Source organism: Argopecten irradians, chromosome 14 (assembly GCF_041381155.1).
Source record: "Argopecten irradians isolate NY chromosome 14, Ai_NY, whole genome shotgun sequence".
Lineage (NCBI taxonomy): Eukaryota > Metazoa > Mollusca > Bivalvia > Pectinida > Pectinidae > Argopecten > Argopecten irradians.
In genome coordinates this window covers 38,197,038-38,219,932 of record NC_091147.1, presented here as the reverse complement: position 1 = coordinate 38,219,932, position 22,895 = coordinate 38,197,038, and the positions used below count along the sequence as shown (strand labels likewise).

The 22,895-nt window shown below is 35.3% G+C and overlaps 1 protein-coding gene across 3 annotated transcripts; it reads left to right on the top strand.

Annotated features, from left to right (window-relative positions):
- Nucleotides 1-9,300: 9,300 nt before the first annotated feature.
- LOC138307387 (uncharacterized) lies at nucleotides 9,301-19,989 on the top strand. 3 transcript variants are annotated; one of them, XM_069248099.1, is made up of 3 exons: nucleotides 9,301-10,135; nucleotides 13,592-13,734; nucleotides 17,138-19,988. In XM_069248099.1, exon 3 carries the CDS (start codon nucleotides 17,434-17,436, stop codon nucleotides 19,408-19,410), a length of 1,977 nt encoding a protein of 658 aa, XP_069104200.1. In that variant the 5' UTR covers nucleotides 9,301-10,135; nucleotides 13,592-13,734; nucleotides 17,138-17,433; the 3' UTR covers nucleotides 19,411-19,988. The 3 variants fall into 3 exon arrangements, with proteins under 3 accessions (XP_069104200.1, XP_069104201.1, XP_069104202.1); XM_069248100.1 differs by lacking the exon at nucleotides 9,301-10,135 and having other exon boundaries at nucleotides 12,050-13,734; nucleotides 17,138-17,241; nucleotides 17,432-19,988; XM_069248101.1 differs by lacking the exons at nucleotides 9,301-10,135; nucleotides 13,592-13,734 and having other exon boundaries at nucleotides 17,142-17,241; nucleotides 17,432-19,989.
- The last annotated feature ends 2,906 nt before the right edge of the window (nucleotides 19,990-22,895 follow it).

The following is a 22,895-nucleotide window of genomic DNA, read 5'->3' as shown; positions in this document are numbered from 1 at the left end:
TGCAAAAGAAGCAAATGAAATGATGAAAATAGATCTTTGTTCTCGAGACACCCGTAATACACGTATATTACACAGAGACTTGATATTACACACCAGATGTCTCGCTTCGAGACTTTATCAAACAAATCAATGCTATCTAGTTCTACAGAATCCCTAAATGTAATCCCAGTGTCGACTTTAGCCACACAAATGTCGATAAAGTTATTTATAGCTATTAATCTTAAATCCGAAAAAACCCCACAGATAAGCCCCGAGACAACATTGAAACGAAGGTTAGTGGTTAAATATATCGTATTGTTTCCAATATCGGCGGCTTATACTTTACTATACATTGTGACGGTGGAACTGCATTGAAATGAGTCTTTATTCTGTTTGACATGGAATCGAAGGAGATATATACCTGCTTAACTCCAGACACGAACGCTGTAATCGCATACTCCCACAACATACAATAAATCTCACCTCACATTCAACACATTGCATACAGGGGAGTTAAGCATTGCAAATAGGGGAGTTACGTATTTCATACATAAGAGTTCAGCATTGCATACGGTAGAGTTAAGAATTGCCTACAGGGGAGTTACGCATTGAATACACGAGAGTTAGACATTGCATACAGGGAAGTTTAGAATTGCAAACAGAAGAATTATGCATTTCATACATGGTTGTTAAGCATTGCATACAGGGGAGTAAAGCATTGCATACAGGGGAGATAAGAATTGCAAACAGGAGAGTTACGTATTTCATCCAGGGGTGTTAAGAATTGCAAACAGGAGAGTTACGCATTTCATCCAGGGGTGTTAAGAATTGCAAACAGGATAGTTACGCATTTCATACATGGTTGTTAAGCATTGCATACAGGGGAGTTAAGAATTGCATACATGAGAGTTATATATTGCATACAAAGGAGTTGAGTATTGCATACAGGGAATTTAAGCATTGCACAGGGGAGAGGTTACGCATTTCATATATGGTAGTTAAGCAATGCATACAGGGAGTTAAGTACTGCATACATGTGAGTTACGAATTTCATACATGGGAGTTAAGCATTGCATACATGGGAGTTACGCATTTCATACATGGGACTTACGCATTTCATACAGGAGTGTTACGAATTTCATACATGGTAGTCAAGCATAGCATACAGGGGATTTACGCATTGCATATGAGGGAGTTAAGCATTGCATACAGAGGAGTTAAAATTGCATACAGGGGAATTAAGAATTGCATACAGGGGGTTAGGTATTGCAAACAGGGGAGGTAAGATTTGCATACAGGTGTTTAAGTATTGCATACCGGGGAATTAAGAATTGTATAGAGGGGGTTAAGTATTGCATACAGGGGAATTAAGATTTGCGTACAGGGGAGTTAAACATTGCATAGATGGGAGTTGCGCATTGCAAACAGGGCAGTTACGAATTGCAAATAGGAGAGTTTCGCATTTCAGCATTGCATTCAGGGAGTTAAGCCTTGCATACATGGGAGTCAAGTTTTACAAACATGGGTTTCAAGCATTGCATACATGGGAGTTAAGAATTGCAACAGGGGAATTAAGCATTGCATACATGGGAGTTAAGCATTGCATACATGGGAATCAAGTTTTACAAACATGGGTTTCAAGCATTCATACATGGGAGTTAAGAATTGCATACAGGGAAGGGGAATATTGCATGCAGGGGGGGGGGGGTAAGTATTTCATACAGGGGAATTAAAAATTGCATACAGGGGAGTTGCACATTGCATACAGCAGAGTTGAGCATTGCATACAGGAGAGTTAAGAATTGCATACAGGGGAGTTACGCATTGCATACAGCAGAGTTGAGCATTGTATACAGGGAAGTTAAGAATTGCAAACAGGACAGTTACGCATTTCATACACGGTGGTTAAGCATTGCATACAGGGGAGTTAAGAATTGTAAACATGGGAGTTAGGCATTGCAAACAGGGGAGTTAAGAATCACAAACAGGAGAGTTCCGAATTTCATATATGGTAGTTAAGCATTGCATTCAGGGAGTTAAGCATTGCATACATGGAAGTTAAGCATTGCTAACGGGGAGTTAAGCATTGCATACAGAGGAGTTACGCATCTCATTCAGGGAGTTAAGCATTGCATACAAGGGTGTTGAGAATTGAATTGTAAACATGGGAGTTAATCATTGCACACAGGGGAGTAAAGAATTGCAAACAAGGGAATTAAGCATTGAATAGATGGGAGTTAAGAATTGCATACAGGAGAGTTATGCATTGTATACAGGGAAGTTAAGAATTGCAAACAAGGGAATTAAGCATTGAATAGATGGGAGTTAAGAATTGCATACAGGAGAGTTATGCATTGTATACAGGGAAGTTAAGAATCGCGTACAGGGGAGTTAAACATTGAACAGATGGGAGTTAAGAATTGCATACAAGGGAGTTAAGCATTGTATACAGGGAAGTTAAGAATTGCAAACAGGAGAGTTACGCACTTCATATATGGTAGTTAAGCACTACATACAGGGAGGGAAGCATTGCATACATGACAGTTAAAAATTTGCATACAGAAGAGTTATGCATTGCAAGCAGGGAAGGTAAGAATTGCATACAAGGGGGTTAAGTATTTTATACAGGGGAGTTAAGCATTGCATACAGGGGAGTTAATCACAACCAAGAAACGGTAGCCAATTAATAATTTAGATAGGTTTGGTTTCAATGTCTATGCGGTAAGTAGACTAATTGTACATTTATCAAGAAATAAAATAATCCAATTCACACAATTAAAAACAACCAACAGTAGCCAATTAATTCTTTTGAAACACCCAATTCAAAGCATGCGTAAATCTCATTATTTTAAGCGTGCATATATTTATTTTTTGTTTGTTTTTGTTATTGTTTGAATCACCGTTTGGTTTCATCTGTGCAGCAAATAGACTAAATATATATTCATGAACAATTAAGAAAATAATTGAATTCACGCAATATTAGAACGACCACTTGAAATATTCAGGAAGCAATCAATGATATTTTTAGGACTCCGGAAAAGGAGACAGCTTAACGGTTAAAACGGAAGAATGGAGCGATAATGAATCTTGAAAAGGACGATAATTGTCAATAAAGCATCAATTATCTACGGAGAGACGACAATAACATTTCCTTTTTTCATCCTCAACCTGACAGACATGTCGCTGTAATCATTACCCGACAACCTACTGTGATGTGTATTACCGAGAAAAGAAGGTGACGAACGGAGGAAATTAAATTGAGTAACATATATTTATGGTATAGAAGTGTCAAAACCGACCGATAATGCGGTGATGTGGCACAGTCGCTCACCGCAGCCGTGTCAAAGAAACCGCGGAGTATTATCAGCAATAATCAAAGGGATAACTAGCAAGAAATATCTGAAAGACATAAATGCTTCAGCATCAACTCAAACTATGAATGCAGGGACGGATGCACGTACGGAGAATAGTGGAGAAAATATCATCGTCGATAAGGAAGATTAAGCAAGCATGGAGAAAATATCATCGTAGGAAAATAAGATTAAGCAAGCATGGAGAAAATATCATCGTCGGAAAGGAAAATTAAGCAAGCATGGAGATAAGGTTATCGTCGGAAACCAAGCATAAAAATGAAAATTACAATGAGTATTTCGGTTGGTTTGAAATAACATTTATTCCATAGCTATGTCTTTTCCCCAATGCAGGTGAGAAACTCCATAACACTTGGCTATAGCTATTGTTTATGTTTATTTGGGGCCGCGGTGGTCGAGTGGTTAAGATTTCCCGACATATTACCACAAGCCCTCCACCTCTGGGATGCGGGTTCGAATCCTATGTGGGGCAGTTGCCAGGTACTGACCGCTGGCCGGTGGTTTTTCTCCGGGTACTCCGGCTTTCCTCCACCAACAAACCTGGCACGTCCTTACATGACCCTGGCTGTTAATAGGACGTAAAACTAAACAAACCAAAAAACGTTTATGTTTACACACCTCAGCGACTCTCATTGGTCATATTCAACCTGTCTTGATTCCGATTGACCTTCGCACAACCTTTTTACATGCCGCATTTTCTTTTCAAAATTGCACAATATAAGCAACAGAATATTGGTTCTCTATATTAGAACTACATTTACCATGATGCAGGACTAGTATGTTGTGGTTAGCTTCCCTGAATGTGAACGATAAATAAGTGATCAGTTATGAGATTAACCATCCTGACATATGATAAGCCCCGTTGACATAATTATGTTTATGATGCAGTATAGTCAACCTTCATGTCTGCGCGGGATAACATGAGCTATGATGTAGCGAGAGATTTGTATCTTTTGGTCACGGTTTGAATGTAATTTACTATATTGTATATTCAATCTGATATGCTATGCATACTATATCTACAGAGTATTCCAAAAGGTTGAGTAACGATTTTAAGTGGAACAGTGTCCTGGACCCGGCACCACAAAACTTACTCAGACAATTTTTTTACTCAAGCCTATGGAAAATCATATACTTGAGTAAAAAATCTGTCTGAGAATAGTTTAATTTATGGTGCCGGGCCCTGACCATGGGCCAGAACCAAGCGTTTTTCTCTCAGCGGCGAGTTCTCAACTCGAGAATGTCAAAGGCGAGAAGATGCCAAGCTTAATGGAGATGCTAGGAAGAGGAAATTCAGATAGAAAGACGAGAAAAGATACATGTAGTATACGTAATTAAGTCGCCTTTTACGATCATACACCAGGGACAGCAGGTATAATTCTAAAGCACTAACTGCAGGACCACTGACGTGTGTTCCTCAGCTTTGAGGATTGTTGTCATTTCGAAATTTCAGAACGCTGTCTGCTTCTATCAGAGAGGCTTCATCCATGACTTTTTCCACAATACGCAACGATAACTTTAAGGAAATCGTTTTCATGGAACAAAGTTGCTACACTTTGTATTTTTCCTGTTTGTAAATCTGATATTAAACATTATTGTAATCTTAATTTCCAACAAAATCAAAAATCTTATAAAATAAAAATACAATAATATTCACATAAAATGTTCCCTTATCAATCATCGCAAAGAAAATATGAATCAATGTCTCAAACATCAGACTCATAGACAATGGGTCAAGTGTGATTCATAATTAGAAATAACATAAATCATTAAGAGTTTTCGTGACTGTTAAGTTACCCTTGCACCTAGGTGAAAACTCCTAAAAATATAAAATATTTACCCCTAGGTGCGTAGACGGAAAGTTCATTTTCTTGAATAATCCATAGGCCATTTGATTGGTTCCGCCAGGAGCGAAACGGAATTATTAGCCTACCAAAGTTGGCGTTATAAACATTCAACGAAATGAGTTTGATAGTGGCAGACTGCAGTAAAACTATTCCTAAGACTATAAATACATTTTTACGTTTGAACGGGTGGAAGGGGAATAACTCTGATTGATCTCTGTCAGTTTTTCAATATTTCAGTATGTCTAGATTGTTTCCTCAAATAGTTAAATACAGCGGTAGCAAACTGCAATATGGCACAAAGGTTGACACAGTAATCACAAATAAAATATGCAGAACTGCTATAATGGCTGATCTGTTAATGACCGCAAAGCAGTTTTATAATTTTAAGACTTTGAGTTTTATTTCATTTTTATAATTAAATGTTTCCGTTCTGCGGGATATATTACTAATCTGAATCTTTAAGTTTATCCCTCCGGCTACGGGATGACACCTACCTTTGTATGTCAAGGCTAACTTTTCCTTTGTACTGTTAGTTATGATATATACGTACATGTCTAATATCCCTTACGTAAGGGTAACTAGTATGAATAAATTACCTGTTAGATCACTTTAGGGAACGACCCCACACTGAATACTGCGCATGTCTACTACACCGTACGTAGGATTATCTCATTATCATATCTGAAAGAAATCTCAAAATGACCAATTAAAACCTAGTAATTAACTCTCGCCTTGGAGCAGCGATATTTAACATTCCGAAAAATCGCCCAGGTCCTCACTTTCTGACTGGACGAATAAAGAGAAACATTAATTTGAAAAGCTGTCTCCATTATCTTTTACAGGTAAGCTAAAGCTTCAATACGATCCTAATCGTAGATCTGGTTTTGTATTTCATTTATTCTGTGATTTCTTATGGACAATTCTGTATTGTTATTCTTAAATGATTGTTCATTTCTAATTATTGAATTAGTATTTTTATTAGAAAAGAATGGTAACATTTTAATAACTATTCAACGGTTCTAATTTGTTATCCTTAAAGATGCTCCATCGCTGACAAATGGTATTTTCACTATCAAAAACAGGAGCACACGATTAAGTATTTTTCTTCAGTTACAAAAGTCACTTACTTTACACCAATTACCACTATTGAAAAGTATGAGGTTCTTATCTTATTTCAGGTTTAAAATTACAAAAAATAATTATTGCATTCCCGAAAAAATTCCGTGGCACTTTATCTTAAATGGAATGAAGTACTGATTGGACATGCACGAAAAGCAAAGTGAATTATCTTATATTATTTTTGTGTTTATTAGACATATATACTGTACACCCGATTAAACACCAATTATTGTTCAAGTGAGTTATGAATATAATTTATGCTCTGTCGGCGGTGGGAGCATCTTTAAGCTATGTGTATTGTTCAACTACAAGGTATTGTACATTGTACCTGTACGTCCTGGCATCGGGTATGTATTTTATTTTAAATTATCATTTTTGTTACTTTTGTAAAAAAAAAAACGAAAATAGTATAGCATTTGAGCCACTTAAATTCCTTTTTAAAAACCATTTTACATTATTTTATAGTTGAATTTCACAAGATCAATCTAATTGACATATTTCTTTGAATCTAAGTGAATCTTGTATTAATTGCCTTATAAGTTGTACTACCTACCTTGACTTGATTTTCATATCATCTCTCCAAGGCAATCGCGACATCTCGGAGTAATTTTCCGTCAATCTCCGGAAATACATCACTATTTCCGAAGATTACCGGAAATTTCTCCGAGTTGCGGTCCCCACATGTATGTTGATATACATTAGATAAATGACAATAAAATTGGTGATTTTGAATCACCAATTTGATGTTCAAGCATAAGAAATATCAGACATAATATCAATATAAAAGAAAGTTGATTACAACTCCAATGTTCATTTACACACAACAAATTGCATACATTTGTATATGCAGAGATCTAGATAGTATAAGTAATATATACTTTTTATCAATATACACTATCTAAATTTCTGATATTTCATAACAGTTTAACAGTAAACATATAAAAACATAAAAGTGAGATATAAAAGATGCATGGAATTACAACAGTTTCTTATGTTAACTCAGAAGGATGCATAGTCCATTTAGTAAGCCGTATATATAACAGTCATGTGATTTTTTTTCAGAAAATACGAGATTTGAAAAATGATTAAAAATTGGGATATTTACTATAAAACAGAGAATAGTAAATATCCCGATTTGTTCATAATTTTTCAAATCTCGTATTTTCTGAAAAAAAAAGAAAAGAAAAAAATCAAGTCTGTTATATATCTTATTCAGTCAATCCGCCAAATACAAAAAAAAAAATGTATGACAACTTCGTTTTTCATTGCGTTGGTCCCCTGTGTATTGGAGTTCTACTTCTATGGTTTTTTTTAAACAAATTTGCAAATTATTTTTTTTTAACTTAAAATTACTTTTTGGTAAACCTATGTATCACATAATACCAAAGATCAATGAATCAAGTCATTCCTTGGATAATGGTTTATTGCTTAATTTGCTATACAATGCAAATGATGCTTGTTTTGCCTGGTTAACTTTTTCTCAAATTAACTGCATGTTCAAATGTAATGCGCCGCTAGAATAAGAATCTTCGCCAGGGTTGTTGGATCGTAAAACAGTTAACTTTAACTGACGCCAAAGTTTACGCTTGTCAAAAATTTTTTGGCTTACTCGTATTGTTTAATTAATAGTTTACTTTGCCAGGTTGATATTTCCTCGCGAGATGGAATCGAATAGATTGCATAGAGTAACCGTTAACTTAAACGACGACAAAGTTTGCGATTTCATTTTTCTTTGTCTACTGGTGCATTGTTTATTTTAATTGTTGGCAAAAAATGGAAAACATTAAACCGCGTTATGTAGGCTTTCATAAGATTATAATATCATATCAGCACAATCTTTTATAATAAAATTGTACATGTTTTATGACAAATACGGTATATAGTATACGATTAATATTTTTTTATTTAAATCAAAGAGATTCCGGAACATACAGACGGTTACACCGCAACACATTGCAGACATGCTAACTTCAGCAATAAGCTTCTGTAACCAAGGAGTAAAAATTCGGCTGATGTAAGATGACCGAGGATGCTTTCATCAGTTAAGATAATTTATGTACGTCTCACCTTTAGAAAATTACAATCATGTTGAGTTCAATTCAATTCAATTCATTTTATTCCAAATGCAAACATCATATAGGATTACAATAAACATACATATGACAACATATTAAATATGTGCAAGATGGCGGAGAACACAGCCAATGTAATACAACACAAAATATGATATACATTACAAAAAGCATGTGTGAATATTAATAAGTTTGCCATAAGAAAACAAGAAACAAAATATATGTGTATCATACAATTATAGTTAATTTACCATTGCAGTTTTCAAAATGAATGAATAAATAACATAGAAAAGACAACAAGTGCTGGTAATGAGAGATCTTGTGTGCAATTTGCTACGACAAGTTTGTGTTCAATACATGAGAGAGAGATTCAGGGTTACCTATCTACAGACCCGCTATCCCAAAGGCATTAACGAACGTGAAATATATATATTACAAATTGACATCAATTGATCACTCGCTTGTCAATTACCTATTCCTACTTCCAGTATTTCCCCGTTCTGTTCTACGCTTTTTTATCCTTTGCATATGCTGCCCAGCAAAAGGCGACTAAATCTAGGACTTTGCTCCTTTGCACACACACACACACACACACCCACACACACACACGAGGAGATAGGCGACTAAATTTGCATCCGATACAAAGGAGCACTACATATAAATTTAGGAGAAAACTAATATAGGCAATGCCTGTTGTTTAATCCTTTTTCGTTATTCGAAATAAAATTTGTTGAAATGAAATATAATTTTCGCCACACATTTGACGTCACACGTGGCACGCTCATATTTCAGCGTTCTGCCGAACAACATGCATATGGCTACATTTTGCTAGATCGTAAATTGCGCTCCATTGTGCTGTTAAGTTAAATATTTGTCTTCTTTTTTTGTTCCGCATTACTGTTCGTATCCTATTATGTAATCGTGTTCGTTTTGTGTGTCTTGATAAAGGGACAGATCGCCTCGAAAATTTGATTTTTTTGTCCTCATGGTTGGAATTACTTCCTTGTCCCATGTTCAATACATATATTACATAAATAAACAGCTTAACCATTGTTGCGCCTTTATCTATGTCCTTTTATGTTTGGTTGTGTTTGACGGGATCATCTTATCTTTTTATACAAATACCCGTATATCTATTTACAGTTTCTTGGTCCTTATTTTATGCCATAAGAAGTGACTGAGTTTTTCAATTAAAAACTGAATACTGTCTTTTTATCGCACTTTATTAATTACATTTTGAAAAAAAAAAATCTTATCACATAAATCTTTCTGAAATTCACTGTAATACACATATAATTTATTGCATATAAATATATCAGGAAAAAACAACAATTTAAGTAAATACCTTATTATGATAATAAAGACACAGTTCTGAACATATCCATGAATAGAATACAACTGGGTTAATATCACACACACACACACATTTACATAGGTGACCACATGCGGGTTTCTGATAAGGGCTGATATGGAAACACAGCACAAACAGTTCTAAATGATAACGGCACTGTCCATTTGCGCAGGTATTTTAACACAATATGATATTGTACGGTCTAACCGTAGCCTTAACCCGTTCTCTTTGTTTCTCTTCTTTACAAACACAGTGTTTGAATGGATTTCTTTTAAAGGCCTACTGCACATGACTAAACTCTTCTGAATAACGGATTAAACACTGATCAAAATAGGGAGGACCTCTTCACACGGATAGGTAGACAAGGACTTCACAGCGTGGGTAGTATTTAGAACGGTAAGTCAACGACCTCAATCATTTATTTTTTCAATTTAATAAAACATGTCTTTATATACCTGCAATATTGTAGCTAAAAAGACTTCTAGACAGATAATGATGTCCTATGTAGAGCTACAATCGGTGCCTATTACTACTAATGGAGCAAAGTTTTGATTATGCAAACAAATCATTAAAACGTTTGTATGCATTTTATCGTACTTGTTTTATTGTTTTTATATCACTTAAATGCTATGTAATTAAAAACTGAACTGTATAAAGTATAAAATTCACAATGAGACATTATTTTTTTCCCATATAGATATTAAGGATGTACTCCTCTGAGAAGTCAAAATTTTCTTGTTTTTAACTTTTCTTCTCATATAGATAATTGGAAACAGGAGTTCATACCATAAAAGAAAATGGAAGAAAAAACATATGTCCGTGTGCTCGTTTTTGAGCTATTGTCACTCAAAGTTACCTAGTTGTCAAAATATTGGATTTTATGGGATTTTCTGTCGTTCTGATTACTTACACAAGAGATTAAATCCATACTGTCATAATGAGGTGTTTGATATGTATGGATGTTTGTAGAATTTGTTTTCTAGTAGTCTTCTTTAAAAATATACCAGTTTTGATTTTTTTTCTCTCAAAATAACAACATATGCTACCCCTTCGACCTACCCCTTAATTTTGAGATACAAAATGCACCATTTTCAGCCATTTTTGCCGAATTTAACCCTTTATAGAGAAAGTTCTGGTATTAAACTTTTGTTAATATTTTGTATATCAATAGGGAAAGGGTTGTTCTTTCTAAATCAGGCAAAAAATGGGGGGGGAGGGGGGGTCCATGGGGGGGGGGGGGGGGGGTGTCCATGTGCTTTATAAATTTAAAAATAAAAGTGCTCAACTACCATTAATTGTACACATTAATGTTCAATATTTTCATTACCACGAACCAAGTAAAGATTTATTGCAAAAATTAGCTCGATACAGCTAAAATTACTGGCGCTGTGATGTTTTAACTAAAAACAATATCAGTAAAAAATGGCAAAACTGTGCCTCTACTCAAAGCGAATAAAGATACAATTTCAAAATGGCCGCCAAATGGGCCATTTATTAAAATCCCCGTATGAAAAAAATTCTACTACAAATAGAAATGTATTTTTTGACAAAATTTGCAACTGGCAACTTGCTACAGATATTGATAGATTTTAATTGAAAATCTCATAACTTCTCTGATCTATGTCGAAACGAGACCTCAAAGGGACTGAAAATTCAGAAGAATACATATACATCCTTAAGGCCTTTTCGGAGAACAAGTATACGGCAAGTCTACAAATTGTGAATTTGATCTCTTGTGAGCTGTACGGTAGATATTAAAAAGGGTCGTTATGTTTGTTTTGGACAAAAGTAGTATTTAAATGTATGTATACACATAAAATAATTGGAAACCCACAATAAAGTATAGGACATTGTGCCCGAGTGATTTCGCGGTTTATTTAGAGTACACTCAGAGTTTTGTGTTATATCTCCATAACATAAAAAATCTATTCAATTTAATCCTTAAATGTAATATAAGAACATTGTTGACATTGCAGATATGTATGTCTGTTAGGAAACTGTTAATATAATTTGCATTTAGAATTCAGCAACATGATAACAATACTTAACTTGGGATAAGAACAACAAGATTTAAAACTTACATCATAGGCTCACTACATTTCGAAACCAAAACTTAAAGGCCCACTACCTTTCCGGAGCAAAACGTAAAGGATTCATAAATACCGATGACCTAAGATGAGGTCACAATGCCAAACATGTGATTTTCTGCGTAATATATGAAAACAATGGAGAGTCATTTCGCTGTTTGGTCGTCTGGCGCAGTGATAGTTAACTACAGCTCGGTATTAAGGACGACGGCGGGAAACATAAGACGACCTGCGTTATGAAATTAAATTTTTGTTTATTTTAATCAAATTGTTCAGAAGGTGATGATACGTGTAACAATACTAAAAAGCCGTTTAAATCCGTCTGAGAAGTAATATGTTATCAAGGGCCTTGAATCTAGATCACCTGAAGGTCGCTTACTTCCATAATATGAAAGTCGACTGGTCAGCCGTTTTTTTATCGGACGTTATATTGTCGAATCTCTTTCCGAAAGCGTATTTCTTTGATGCATCTTCCGATGTCAGATGAAGGCGTATGAAAAAATGCAATAATATCAATATTTAAAGCTATAACAGACCATTGATGTGTACTTACAGTTTAGGTATAAATAATCCCATTTATATAGTATTAACATAACTCGAGGCCTCATAAAATAGTATTTAAGCGGATTAAGTATGATGCATCTTTTCAGTAACATTTTGACCTAGTTTTAAATATGGAGGCTGGTTACTACTAAACACAAAATGTGATTTCGAGCGGACAGAACTCATATAAAAGTGAAAGTCAATATTGCTTTTGTGACGTCACGGTGAAGATTTCAAGATTGTTTCCACTAAAGAGACACTGATAAAAAGTGCATTAAATGCCCACTACCTTTCCAAAACGGATTTTAATTTTCAAAGGGGGAATGTAACACGATCGAAAATTGTGTAGAGTCGCAAAAGTTATTAACATACCGTTAATACTACACGTATCATTACCTTCTGAACCATTTAATTAAAACAAAAAAGTTAAATTTTCATAACGCGGGTCGTCTTATGTTTCTCGTCGTTGTCCTAAATTACGCGCGGTTAGTTGAGAATCATTGCATCAGACGGCAAAACAGCGAAATGACTCTCCACTGTCACAGTATCACATAATACGCAGGAAATCTTGTATATATTTGGTGTTGTAGCCTCATCTTAGGCCATCGATATTTATTTTTTGAATTTATTAAGGTTTTTAATAAACCTTTATTGTTTGCTCCGGAAAGGTAGTGGGCTTTTAAACTGACGACAAAGTTTTCGCTTTTCAAAATATTTTGTCTTACTCGGCGTATTGTTTATTTCAACTGTTGGCAAAAAAAATGCAAACAATTAACCGCATTTTGTAAGCTTTCATGAGATTATAATATATCAGTACAGTTTTATAAATTGTACTGGTAATATGACAAATATAGTACATATTATACGATTTATGTTTATTGGAAATCAAAAAAGATCACCGAAACATACAGACGGTTACACACCGCAGCACATTACTGACATGATAACTTCAGCAATAAGCTTCTGTAACCAAGAAGTAAAAATTCGGCTGATGACCGAGGATACTTGTCATAGACATGTCAACACACAATCACACACACATATACGTGTACATAGGTGACCACATGCGGGTGTCTGATAAGGGCCGATATGTAAACATAGCACAAACAATTTAACTGATAACGAAGCTATTGCCCATTTACAAAGGTATTGTAACAATGTGATATTTGTCTAAGCGTAGCTTTAACCCTTTTGTCTTTGTTTGAACGGATTTCTTTACAAGGGCTATTGCACATGACTGATGTCTTCTGAATAACGGATTAGATACAGATCAATGTGTGGTGGCCATGAGGAGGACCTCTTTACACGGACAGGTAGACAAGAACTTCACAGCGTGCTGGCGCGTAATGGATAACATGTAGAAAGGTAAGTCAACGATCTCCATCATTTATTTTTAAATTTGATAGAATATGTCTCTAAACTGTCGACTTCATATTTCGATATAATAGAATGGAAATGAATAAAAGTTGATTTGTTAAATTGTATAACCTCAGGCACTTTAAAAACGGTCAACCCGGCGAAATCGGGCGAGTGGACGATACTGGTGTTCTTAAAGCTTACAAACTTTGAGGGCGGGTTGATCCGGCCGTTAGTGTAAAAATAAGAATTAAAGAAATGCTCTTTGTGGCAGTGGATTCCCGAGTACACAGAAAAATTGCAGTTCATTCCAAATATCGATACCCTACTCAACTTTATCCTTCGAAAAAACCACCATAACATTCTGACTTATTTCTAATGAATACATCATGCTAAATGCTAAAGAATATTTGAGTTTACCAAGAAGTTTCCGACTTTCTACATAATTATCTTGGAATTTTAATGTGGGCAAGAACATTTAGTAAGTCAACATATTGTTTATGTCGACATATTTTTCTGTATCATATCGACACAATGCCTTAATAATGTTGACATCATTAAGTCGAAAGTCGGCAACTCGATTACAGAAATATGCCACCACAGTCTGTAGACCAACTGACAAAAGATGTTATCACAGTTAAATACTTGACAATACATCGTGCGCTTAGATATGAAATACCAATGACGTAATTGTCTCGAGCTCAGAAAGGTTTTGTAAGTGTGCCATGTGAATAAATGCTGTCATGCTAATTGGCAGTGATTCTACACAAAGAAGAACATATGCCATAGAACAGGTTTTAAAGGCCCACTACCTTTCCAAAACGGCGTTTGATTTTTAAAATGGGAATGTAAAACGAGTCAAAAATTGTATAGAGTCTCAAAAGTTATAAACTTACTGTTAATACAACACGTATCATCACCTTCTGAACAATATGATTAGAATAACTAAAATGTTAATTTTCATAAGGCGGGTCGTCTTATGTTTTCCGCCGTCGTCCTAAATATCGTGCGGTATAGTTGACTACATTTGTATAACTGTGCCAAACGGCGAATTAGCGAAATGGCTCTCCTATACTGTTATCATATGTTACGCAGGAAATCTTGCATTTGTTTGGTGTTGTAGCCTCATCTTAGCTTATTGGTATATATTTTCTTAAAATTAAGGTTTTTAGGAACGGAACGTAAGATTAAAGAATATCTCAAATTTCTTTATGACATTTCCAGAAACATAATTATATACATAATAATGTAGTTTTTGACTTTACCAAGTGGTGGACAACGTCCATTTATCTTTCACATACAATGTAATTTGAGAAGATTGTTGACATTGCAGATATGTAAGTCTGTTAGGAACCTTTGATATATTTGTATTTATAATTCAGCAACATGATAATAACACCAAACTTGGGATAAAAACAACAAGATTTAAAATTATATTAAAGGCCCACTACCTTTCCGAAACAAAACTAAAGAGTGTCTTTGAAACAAATGCATAAATTTCTGCGTAATATTTGTTAACGCTGAAGATAATCATTTCGCTGTTTTGCCGTCTGGCGTGTGCAGTGTTAGTCAACTTATGCGCGGTAATTAGGACGACGGCGGGAAAACGTAAGACGACCCGCGTTATGAATATTTACATTGAATTTATTTGAATTATGTTTTTCAGAGGGTGATGATAAGTGTAATATAACAGTCAGTTAATTACTATTACGATGCAACAAAAATATCAATCTCTTTTTACGTTCCACATTAAAAAAAAATAAAAAAAAAATTCCGTTTGGGAAGTTATATATTATTAGTGGGCCTTTAAAGTAGTAGACATGCCGTGAATCTAGATCATCTGAAGGTCGCTTACTCCCATGATATGAACTTTGACTGGTCAGTCGTTTTTTAAATCTTTATTTTGATGACTGTCGACTCTCATTTCCGAAGGCTTATTTCTATTATACATCTTGCGATGTCGGATGAAGGCGGATGAAAAATTGCAATAATATCAATATTTATAGCTCTAACAGACCATCGATGTGTACTTACAGTTTAGGTATGAATAATCCCATTTATATATAGTATAACCATAACTCGAGGCCTCATAAAATAGTATTAAAGCGGATTAAGTATGATGCATCCTTTCAGCAGAGATTTGATATTTAAATCTCTGATTTCAGTAACATTTTGACCTAGTTTTAAATATAGCGGCTTGTTTCTACAAAACACGGAATGTGAATTTAAGCGGACAGAACACACGTAAAAGTGATGGAAGATGAGCGTTTCAGTGACTTTGCAGTTCGTTTTTTTTTTCCATTTACATGGTCATGAAAGTTAACGTTAGGAGATGTAAATATTTATCTTATATGGATCTGAGAGCCGATTGTAACAAAATATCTGTTTATTTGTGAAAAAGAGGTATAGGCGTTTGACATCTATGACTATTTAAATGTAATTTAAACTTTTTATTTTGTCACAATCCTAACTTTGAGTATGTAACCATCAGCATCGGATAAATGGCCTAACGGAGGTGAATAGAGGTAATGACGTCATGTTTCAAAAGTGTCTCATCATGCTATACCTCTTCATTGTAACCGTATTGGAGTAGATGTCCATGTGAGGTCACAATAGCGTAAATTAGGATATTTTGGATGTTGTCATATTTTGGCAGGAAAGCGCAAAAAATAGCATACATTGTATAAGTACCAAAATTTGGCTATGTATTTTTTGTTTGTATAGAGAGATTAATACATATATATGCTTTGTGAACATGTGCACGCAGATAAGTCACCCTATCTCGTCAAGTAAACATATTTTTGCCAATCGCTAAAAACACCGTCACCTGGACGAGGTTTTCTTTTTCTTTATTTTTTGTGAAAACACGTACATGTACATGTATGTATATGGTTATCATATATACAAGTGTGGAACCTTAATCAAACTTCAATAAAACTCGTTTTATTGACCAACTAATCACGTAATATGAAGGTCAATATCTCAAAAGGTTGTCATTGTATTGTTATGGATTAGAATCCAATAACGTCGGTAGTTCATCGTTGACGGAACTATGCATGCAACACGACAAAAGCCTTAGAATATTTTTTATCATTTGTTTAGATAAGAATAATGCACCAAACTGTTATACAAAGCATAAGGCAATAGCATATCGACCCGCGCGTTCCAGTTTTAGAAACACTGGTGGGGACGGGTCAATATTGCTATTGTGACGTCAGGACTGGGTTGATATTCCGCTTGTAAAGTAAACACCCTAATGACAAAAAGTTGAGTTCCTAATGGTTATACATTGTATGAGATAAAATTCGAATGTTAATAGTAATTTTCATAAAAATATAAGTGAAACATTTTGTTAACTTATACATAAAAAAAATTGTCATTTTCCTAATTATGATTCTTTTTCTCATTACAGCTGTCCATTCAAGTATTTTACGGATGCATGGATATGGACCAGTTTCTCCCAAGTCCACCATTTAAGCGTGGCATGTGAAGACATTAGGAGTATCATATTACAGTGTACGTATATTATCATGTGGATTATAAATCAGAATTCGTACGAGGAAAATCTAACTAAAATGTAACTAGCTAAGCGTCGATGATTATTCAAGAAAACACAGGGTATAAGTATAAAACTTATGTATATATTTATACCGTTGACAATCCAAATGAAAATAATTCAATAATATCTCAAATTGAATTTTTTCAGCAATGGGGAAGATGTTGCGCTCAATGGCTCGATATTTATTCCTTTGCTTGAGAAAGCATACCAAGACGAGGGTGGTGTTATTTTTGGTACTCGGGACTTGTTTCATGATATATGGTTATCTTACATATCTACAGCAGCCTTACTATGTATTTGTTCACAACGACGTGCATGCACAATGTGTCCTTCCTGACATTGACATCAATGATCCGACTATTAATAAATATTACAACTGGCATCCGCAACCTCTCAAATGTGACCCGACGCCATCTTTAACGTTCGTCGACATGGCGGGTCAGCTGAGGTTCAACGAAAGTGTATACAAACGATCGGCGAAAGGACAATTGGATTGTGTATACAGCATAATTAATCTTGTGACAGATTTCGAAGTGAACTTTGATACCGAAATAGCCTTTTCTGGGCCAGTGGATGTTCCAGCAGATTTTTTCATTGTACGATGTCGTAATCCGTCTGGTAAAGTCATTTATGAAAATCTTCATCAAAAGGTGGATAGAAAATCAAAAGAAAAGACAATTCAGATGAAGGAAGAAACGGATGAAGATCTAAGTGTATTCATGTTGGGGATAGACTCTGTATCGCGATTAGGAGCGATTCGGAAACTTCCAAAAACTGTGAAATATTTAACAGAAGTTCTTGGTGCTAATATATTTAAAGGGTACAACAAGGTTGGCGACAACACATTCCCCAACCTGGTGTCGTTGCTTTCTGGGAAACATCATCACGAATTCGACTTCGACTATCACACGAATTATGCCGATAGGTATCCGTTCATATGGAAAGAGTTTGAGAACCAAACTTATGTGACTATGCACAGCGAAGACTGGCCAGAAATAGCTACGTTTGACCATTCTGTGCCGATGGGATTCTCGAAACCACCCACAACCCATTACAGTAGGTCATTGTGGCTAGCTATGCGTAAAATACAACCAATGCAGTACACAATTGACCAGGTATTTATGTATCTGGAATCGAAGGCAATGAAAATGAAGACGTCCTCTGGCATGTGCTATGGTAATCGGCCAAATCATATGTTAATTGTGGATTATTTCAAGAAGTTTATTCATGCGTACAAAGGTAAAAGAAGATTTGCCTTCGCTTGGCTAAATGAGCTGGCGCACAATTATATAAATTTTCTAGAATATGGTGATGATGATTTCTTAGAGCTTTTGAGATGGCTCCACGAAGAAGGGCACTTAAATAGAGCAGTTCTGATCTTGTATAGTGATCATGGGTCAAGGCTGGACGAGATCAGAAACACATATGTTGGACGTATTGAGGATAGGATGCCATTCATGTCCATCGTGCTTCCGGATGTGCTGAAAAAGAAATACCCACAACTTGTTGAGAACTTAAAAACAAACGAACGTAAACTTACAACAGTTTTTAACATACATGAAGCCCTTCGTGACATTTTACATAAAAGATACAGCGATTTATCTGGTGTTTCGGAGGATAAACCGTCACGCTCTACTAGCATCTTCAAACCCCTCCCCGAAACGTTGTCGTGTGCAGACGCGAGCATTCCCGAACATTATTGTGCTTGCTATACTTCTAAGCCCATCAATAAATCGGCCCCGGTTGTGACTGCTATTGCTAGGTATTTATTACAACACATCAACACTATGATATTACCAGTACGCGATAAATGCGCTGAATTATCATTGGATGCCGTTCTCGAGGCTAGAGCAGTCCAAAATAGTCTGGAGAGAAACGTTGAGAGCGAAACAAGATTTACTTTATTGAATTGGGTATTATCACCTGAAGAACAGTATGAACAGAAGTATCTCGTTGTGATTCGAACCTCGCCGGGGAATGCGACATTTGAGAGCACTGTTAAGCAAACCGATAAAGGGGTGTTTAAAATATTAGACGAAATATCGCGTACCAACCGCCATGGTGCCCAGTCCAAGTGCTTAAGCGAAAGACAATATAAAAATTACTGTTATTGTATCGTTTCATGATATACATAAGAACAAATAATAATACTCATTCAGCGTTTAGAGTATATTGATTCATAACATACAATAGGGTAAAGAAACTTTTGGGATTTTTTGTTAGCCAATCAGAAATTGTCTTTCATCCACTAGTGTAAGTCGTCATGTTACATGTACGAAGTGTTCTCGGATTTTTCCCCCCGTTTTTAATTAATAAATGTCGTGGCAGCGAAATGTCTCAACGTCACTTAAAAAATGATAAGCTGAAATCTGACTGGCTGAAGAAGACTATATATATGATCTCATATCTCATTCAAATTGGTGTCTTCAGTTCAGGTGCTTTAATTAATTACTATTTATATTATCATTATTTTTCATATAAACTAGTGGTACAAATGGTTGATTTTGTAAGAGATATGTACTAAATAAATACCTTATAGCCGGTTATTCTCGTGGTTTAAAAAGCGAAGGAGCCTGAAAGATGCTACACACCGCTGACGAATGGTATTTCAGTTATTGTTCAAATGACTAGTATCGTTTACGCTGTGTCGGGTGTGGAGCATCTTTAACTCGAGAAAATTTAAGTTTTTTTTTTCAAATTTCATAGTTGTTATCCATTTATGTTGAGGATTAAATTGTCACAAAAAAAGAGTTCACGACCACAACGATGTTCCGAGAAATAGCGAAAAATTGTAAAGGGATTTCTGCAGTTACATGTATGTTTCCAATCTAAACATATTAAGGCCAAAAATGTGTCTGTTTAGTACGATGGCCAAGGGTGAGCACGTACTCACAACCATAAGTTGGGACATAGTTGTACATACAAACTTGACATGCTTGTCGACACACACATATAAGTAGTGTAGTTGTAGACAGCTGATTTTTTACAAAGTTACTTGTCGAAACACACAAATAAAGTAGTGTAGTTGTAGACAGCTGATTTTTTACAAAGTTACTTGTCGACACACACATATAAGTAGTGTAGTTGTAGACAGCTGATTTTTTACAAAGTTACGTTTCGACACACACATATAACAGTCTGGGGTTTTATGGTAAACCATACCTTTATAAAAGATACGGCTAACAATAACTTTTATCATATAGGTAAAGTTATGGTTTATCGTCGCTTTGACAAAAGTAATGATTATCCATATCTTTTAACATACACACTATCGGGGAGCAGTCATTATTTATATTCTTTCAACTAAGTTATGGTTTTTCATAGTTTTTTTTATAGAAAAAGTTATGAATTTCCATACCTTCATACAGAAGTTATGGTTTTACATAACTTTTTATTTTAGAAAGTTATGCTCATTCATTCCTTCATACAAATTGTGGTTTTTAAAAACTTTTAGGATAAAATTCTCAAATCATTTGTGATACGCATATTATAACCTAGATGGATATTGGTCTTGTGTTGCACATGTTGCATGTATATTGCTATATACATATAATGTTGAATTCATTATACATTTGTGGTAGTTGAGCCAGTCATCTTGATTATCAATATAGTTAAGAGTGATGTACATGCAATCATTCTCTGTACTGTATATGTTATGAAAATCAATATAAAAATGAAACTCTGGACCCTTGTTCAATGGTGCGGTTATCATTGATTATCAGATACGACCACTTTATAGATACACTGTAAGATTCATTCTCACTTAGCCAACATTCTGAAATTTACCTGTATTACCTGGTCAACATGTCAAGTTTTACACCTGAGTGAGTTTAAGCTATAGTCTGTTCTTACTTTCTATTATAGGAAATATTTATGAAAAAGATAAGTTGAAGATTAACATGGATTTGTGTAGGAAAGTTTTAGTTTTAAAACTTACATTTTCAGGTAAAAATATAGAATATATTAATAATTCCATTAAAACTTTTTTTATATTATCAATAACGTAACCTTCATTTCAAGATGGTAAAATCTCTACTTTTTTACAAAATGATCAATTTAGAAAAGAAAACAAATAGAATTAATGATTTCCAATTTTGATTCTGTTGATTATGATATGATCTATTATCAGGAAAATTAGAAACGGAAGAAAATAATCATAGCTGGATTTTACAGTTGAGAATGGAATTAAAAAATTGTGGTTTGGGTTATATATATGATTTGGAATCGTTTCTTAAATCTGATTTGAATGCACTATCAAAGTGTATCACATATTTCATTCATGGACTCCATGGCCCTGCATGCAGGTAGGGCGTTAGAATTGTACCTGCTGCCCCTATTGCATGATCCTAAAAGGCGACTAGATTTAGGATATTATCTTTTCTCTTCTTCCTAAATGACTTTATCTTTCCTAATGCCCCCCACTTGGCACCGCCTCACTTTTGGCCTTGAGTTGAGTGTTCGCCCCTGTGAGGAAGGCTTTGGGTTCTGTGCCCTGGCCGAGACACACCAAAGTCTATAAAAGTGGTAGTTTCTGCTCCTGGTTAGCGCTCAGCATACAGGGAGTGGGACGACTGGTTCGCCCGTTGTCAGTATAATGTGACCGGGTGGGGTGTGTTGCTTGGTGTCTTCGGCGGCATGTTTCAGTGATATAGCACTATAAAAAGGGCAACAGTTCCACTATACAAGAAGACACGAACATACCGCAGTCTCACAAAAAACCACCTCGCACTTCACACAAGCTACACACTGCATACATGGGAGGCCGTCCTTACATGACCATTGATGTTAATAGGACGTTAAAATAATCAAACAAACAAATCATGGACTCCATCATTTCTCAACAAGAGATCCCAGAGAGATCTTGGCGCCCACCAAAGAATGATCTACATCTGACATTGGAAAGAGAGATCTTTTTCTCTTCTTTTCAAACTTTTACTACATATTACTACATATGAAATTTGAGAAAGATACTTTCAGTACTTTTCAATTATCACAAGAGATCCCAGAGGGATCTTGGTGCCCACCAAAGAATGATCTATGTCTGACAATGGAAAGGGGGATCTTTACCCTGCTTTTCAAACATTTTCAAACATACTACATATAGAATTTGAGACAGTCCGCTTCAGTACTTTCTGAGAGACAGCGGTAGCAAACTTCAACTATCAAAATCAAATATGGCGGCCAGTTGACCATTTTGTTGACCGATCAGTTCCAAAAGGTACTATGCACAACTAGGGCCTTAGGGGAACCTACTTATGCAATTTGAGAGAGATATCCCTTCAGTACTTTCTGAGAAATAGCGGTAACAAGAATTGTTAACGGACGGATGACGGACCTTGGACGAAAGGCGATTCGAATAAATGTGTCCTTAACATCTGCATCAGGGATAGCTTCAATGAAGTCTACTATGATATGGTATTGTCAATTGTTTTGACTGTTTGATTTTCAAATGCTTGTTGTGGTGTATAACCTCTGTTTCGGTGACATATACACTTTCTTTTAACAGTTTTTTCCTGTATCTACTTGTAACGAGCATCCCATTAATCTGTATATACGCATTTGCTCTGTTTCTCTTGTAAATACAGATTGTAGTTTAAAGGTGTACCTGACA

Coding starts and splice junctions, on each gene's coding strand:
- LOC138307387 (XM_069248101.1), top strand. CDS start 17,434: ATGGGGAAGATGTTGCGCTCAATGGCTCGATATTTATTCCTTTGCTTG.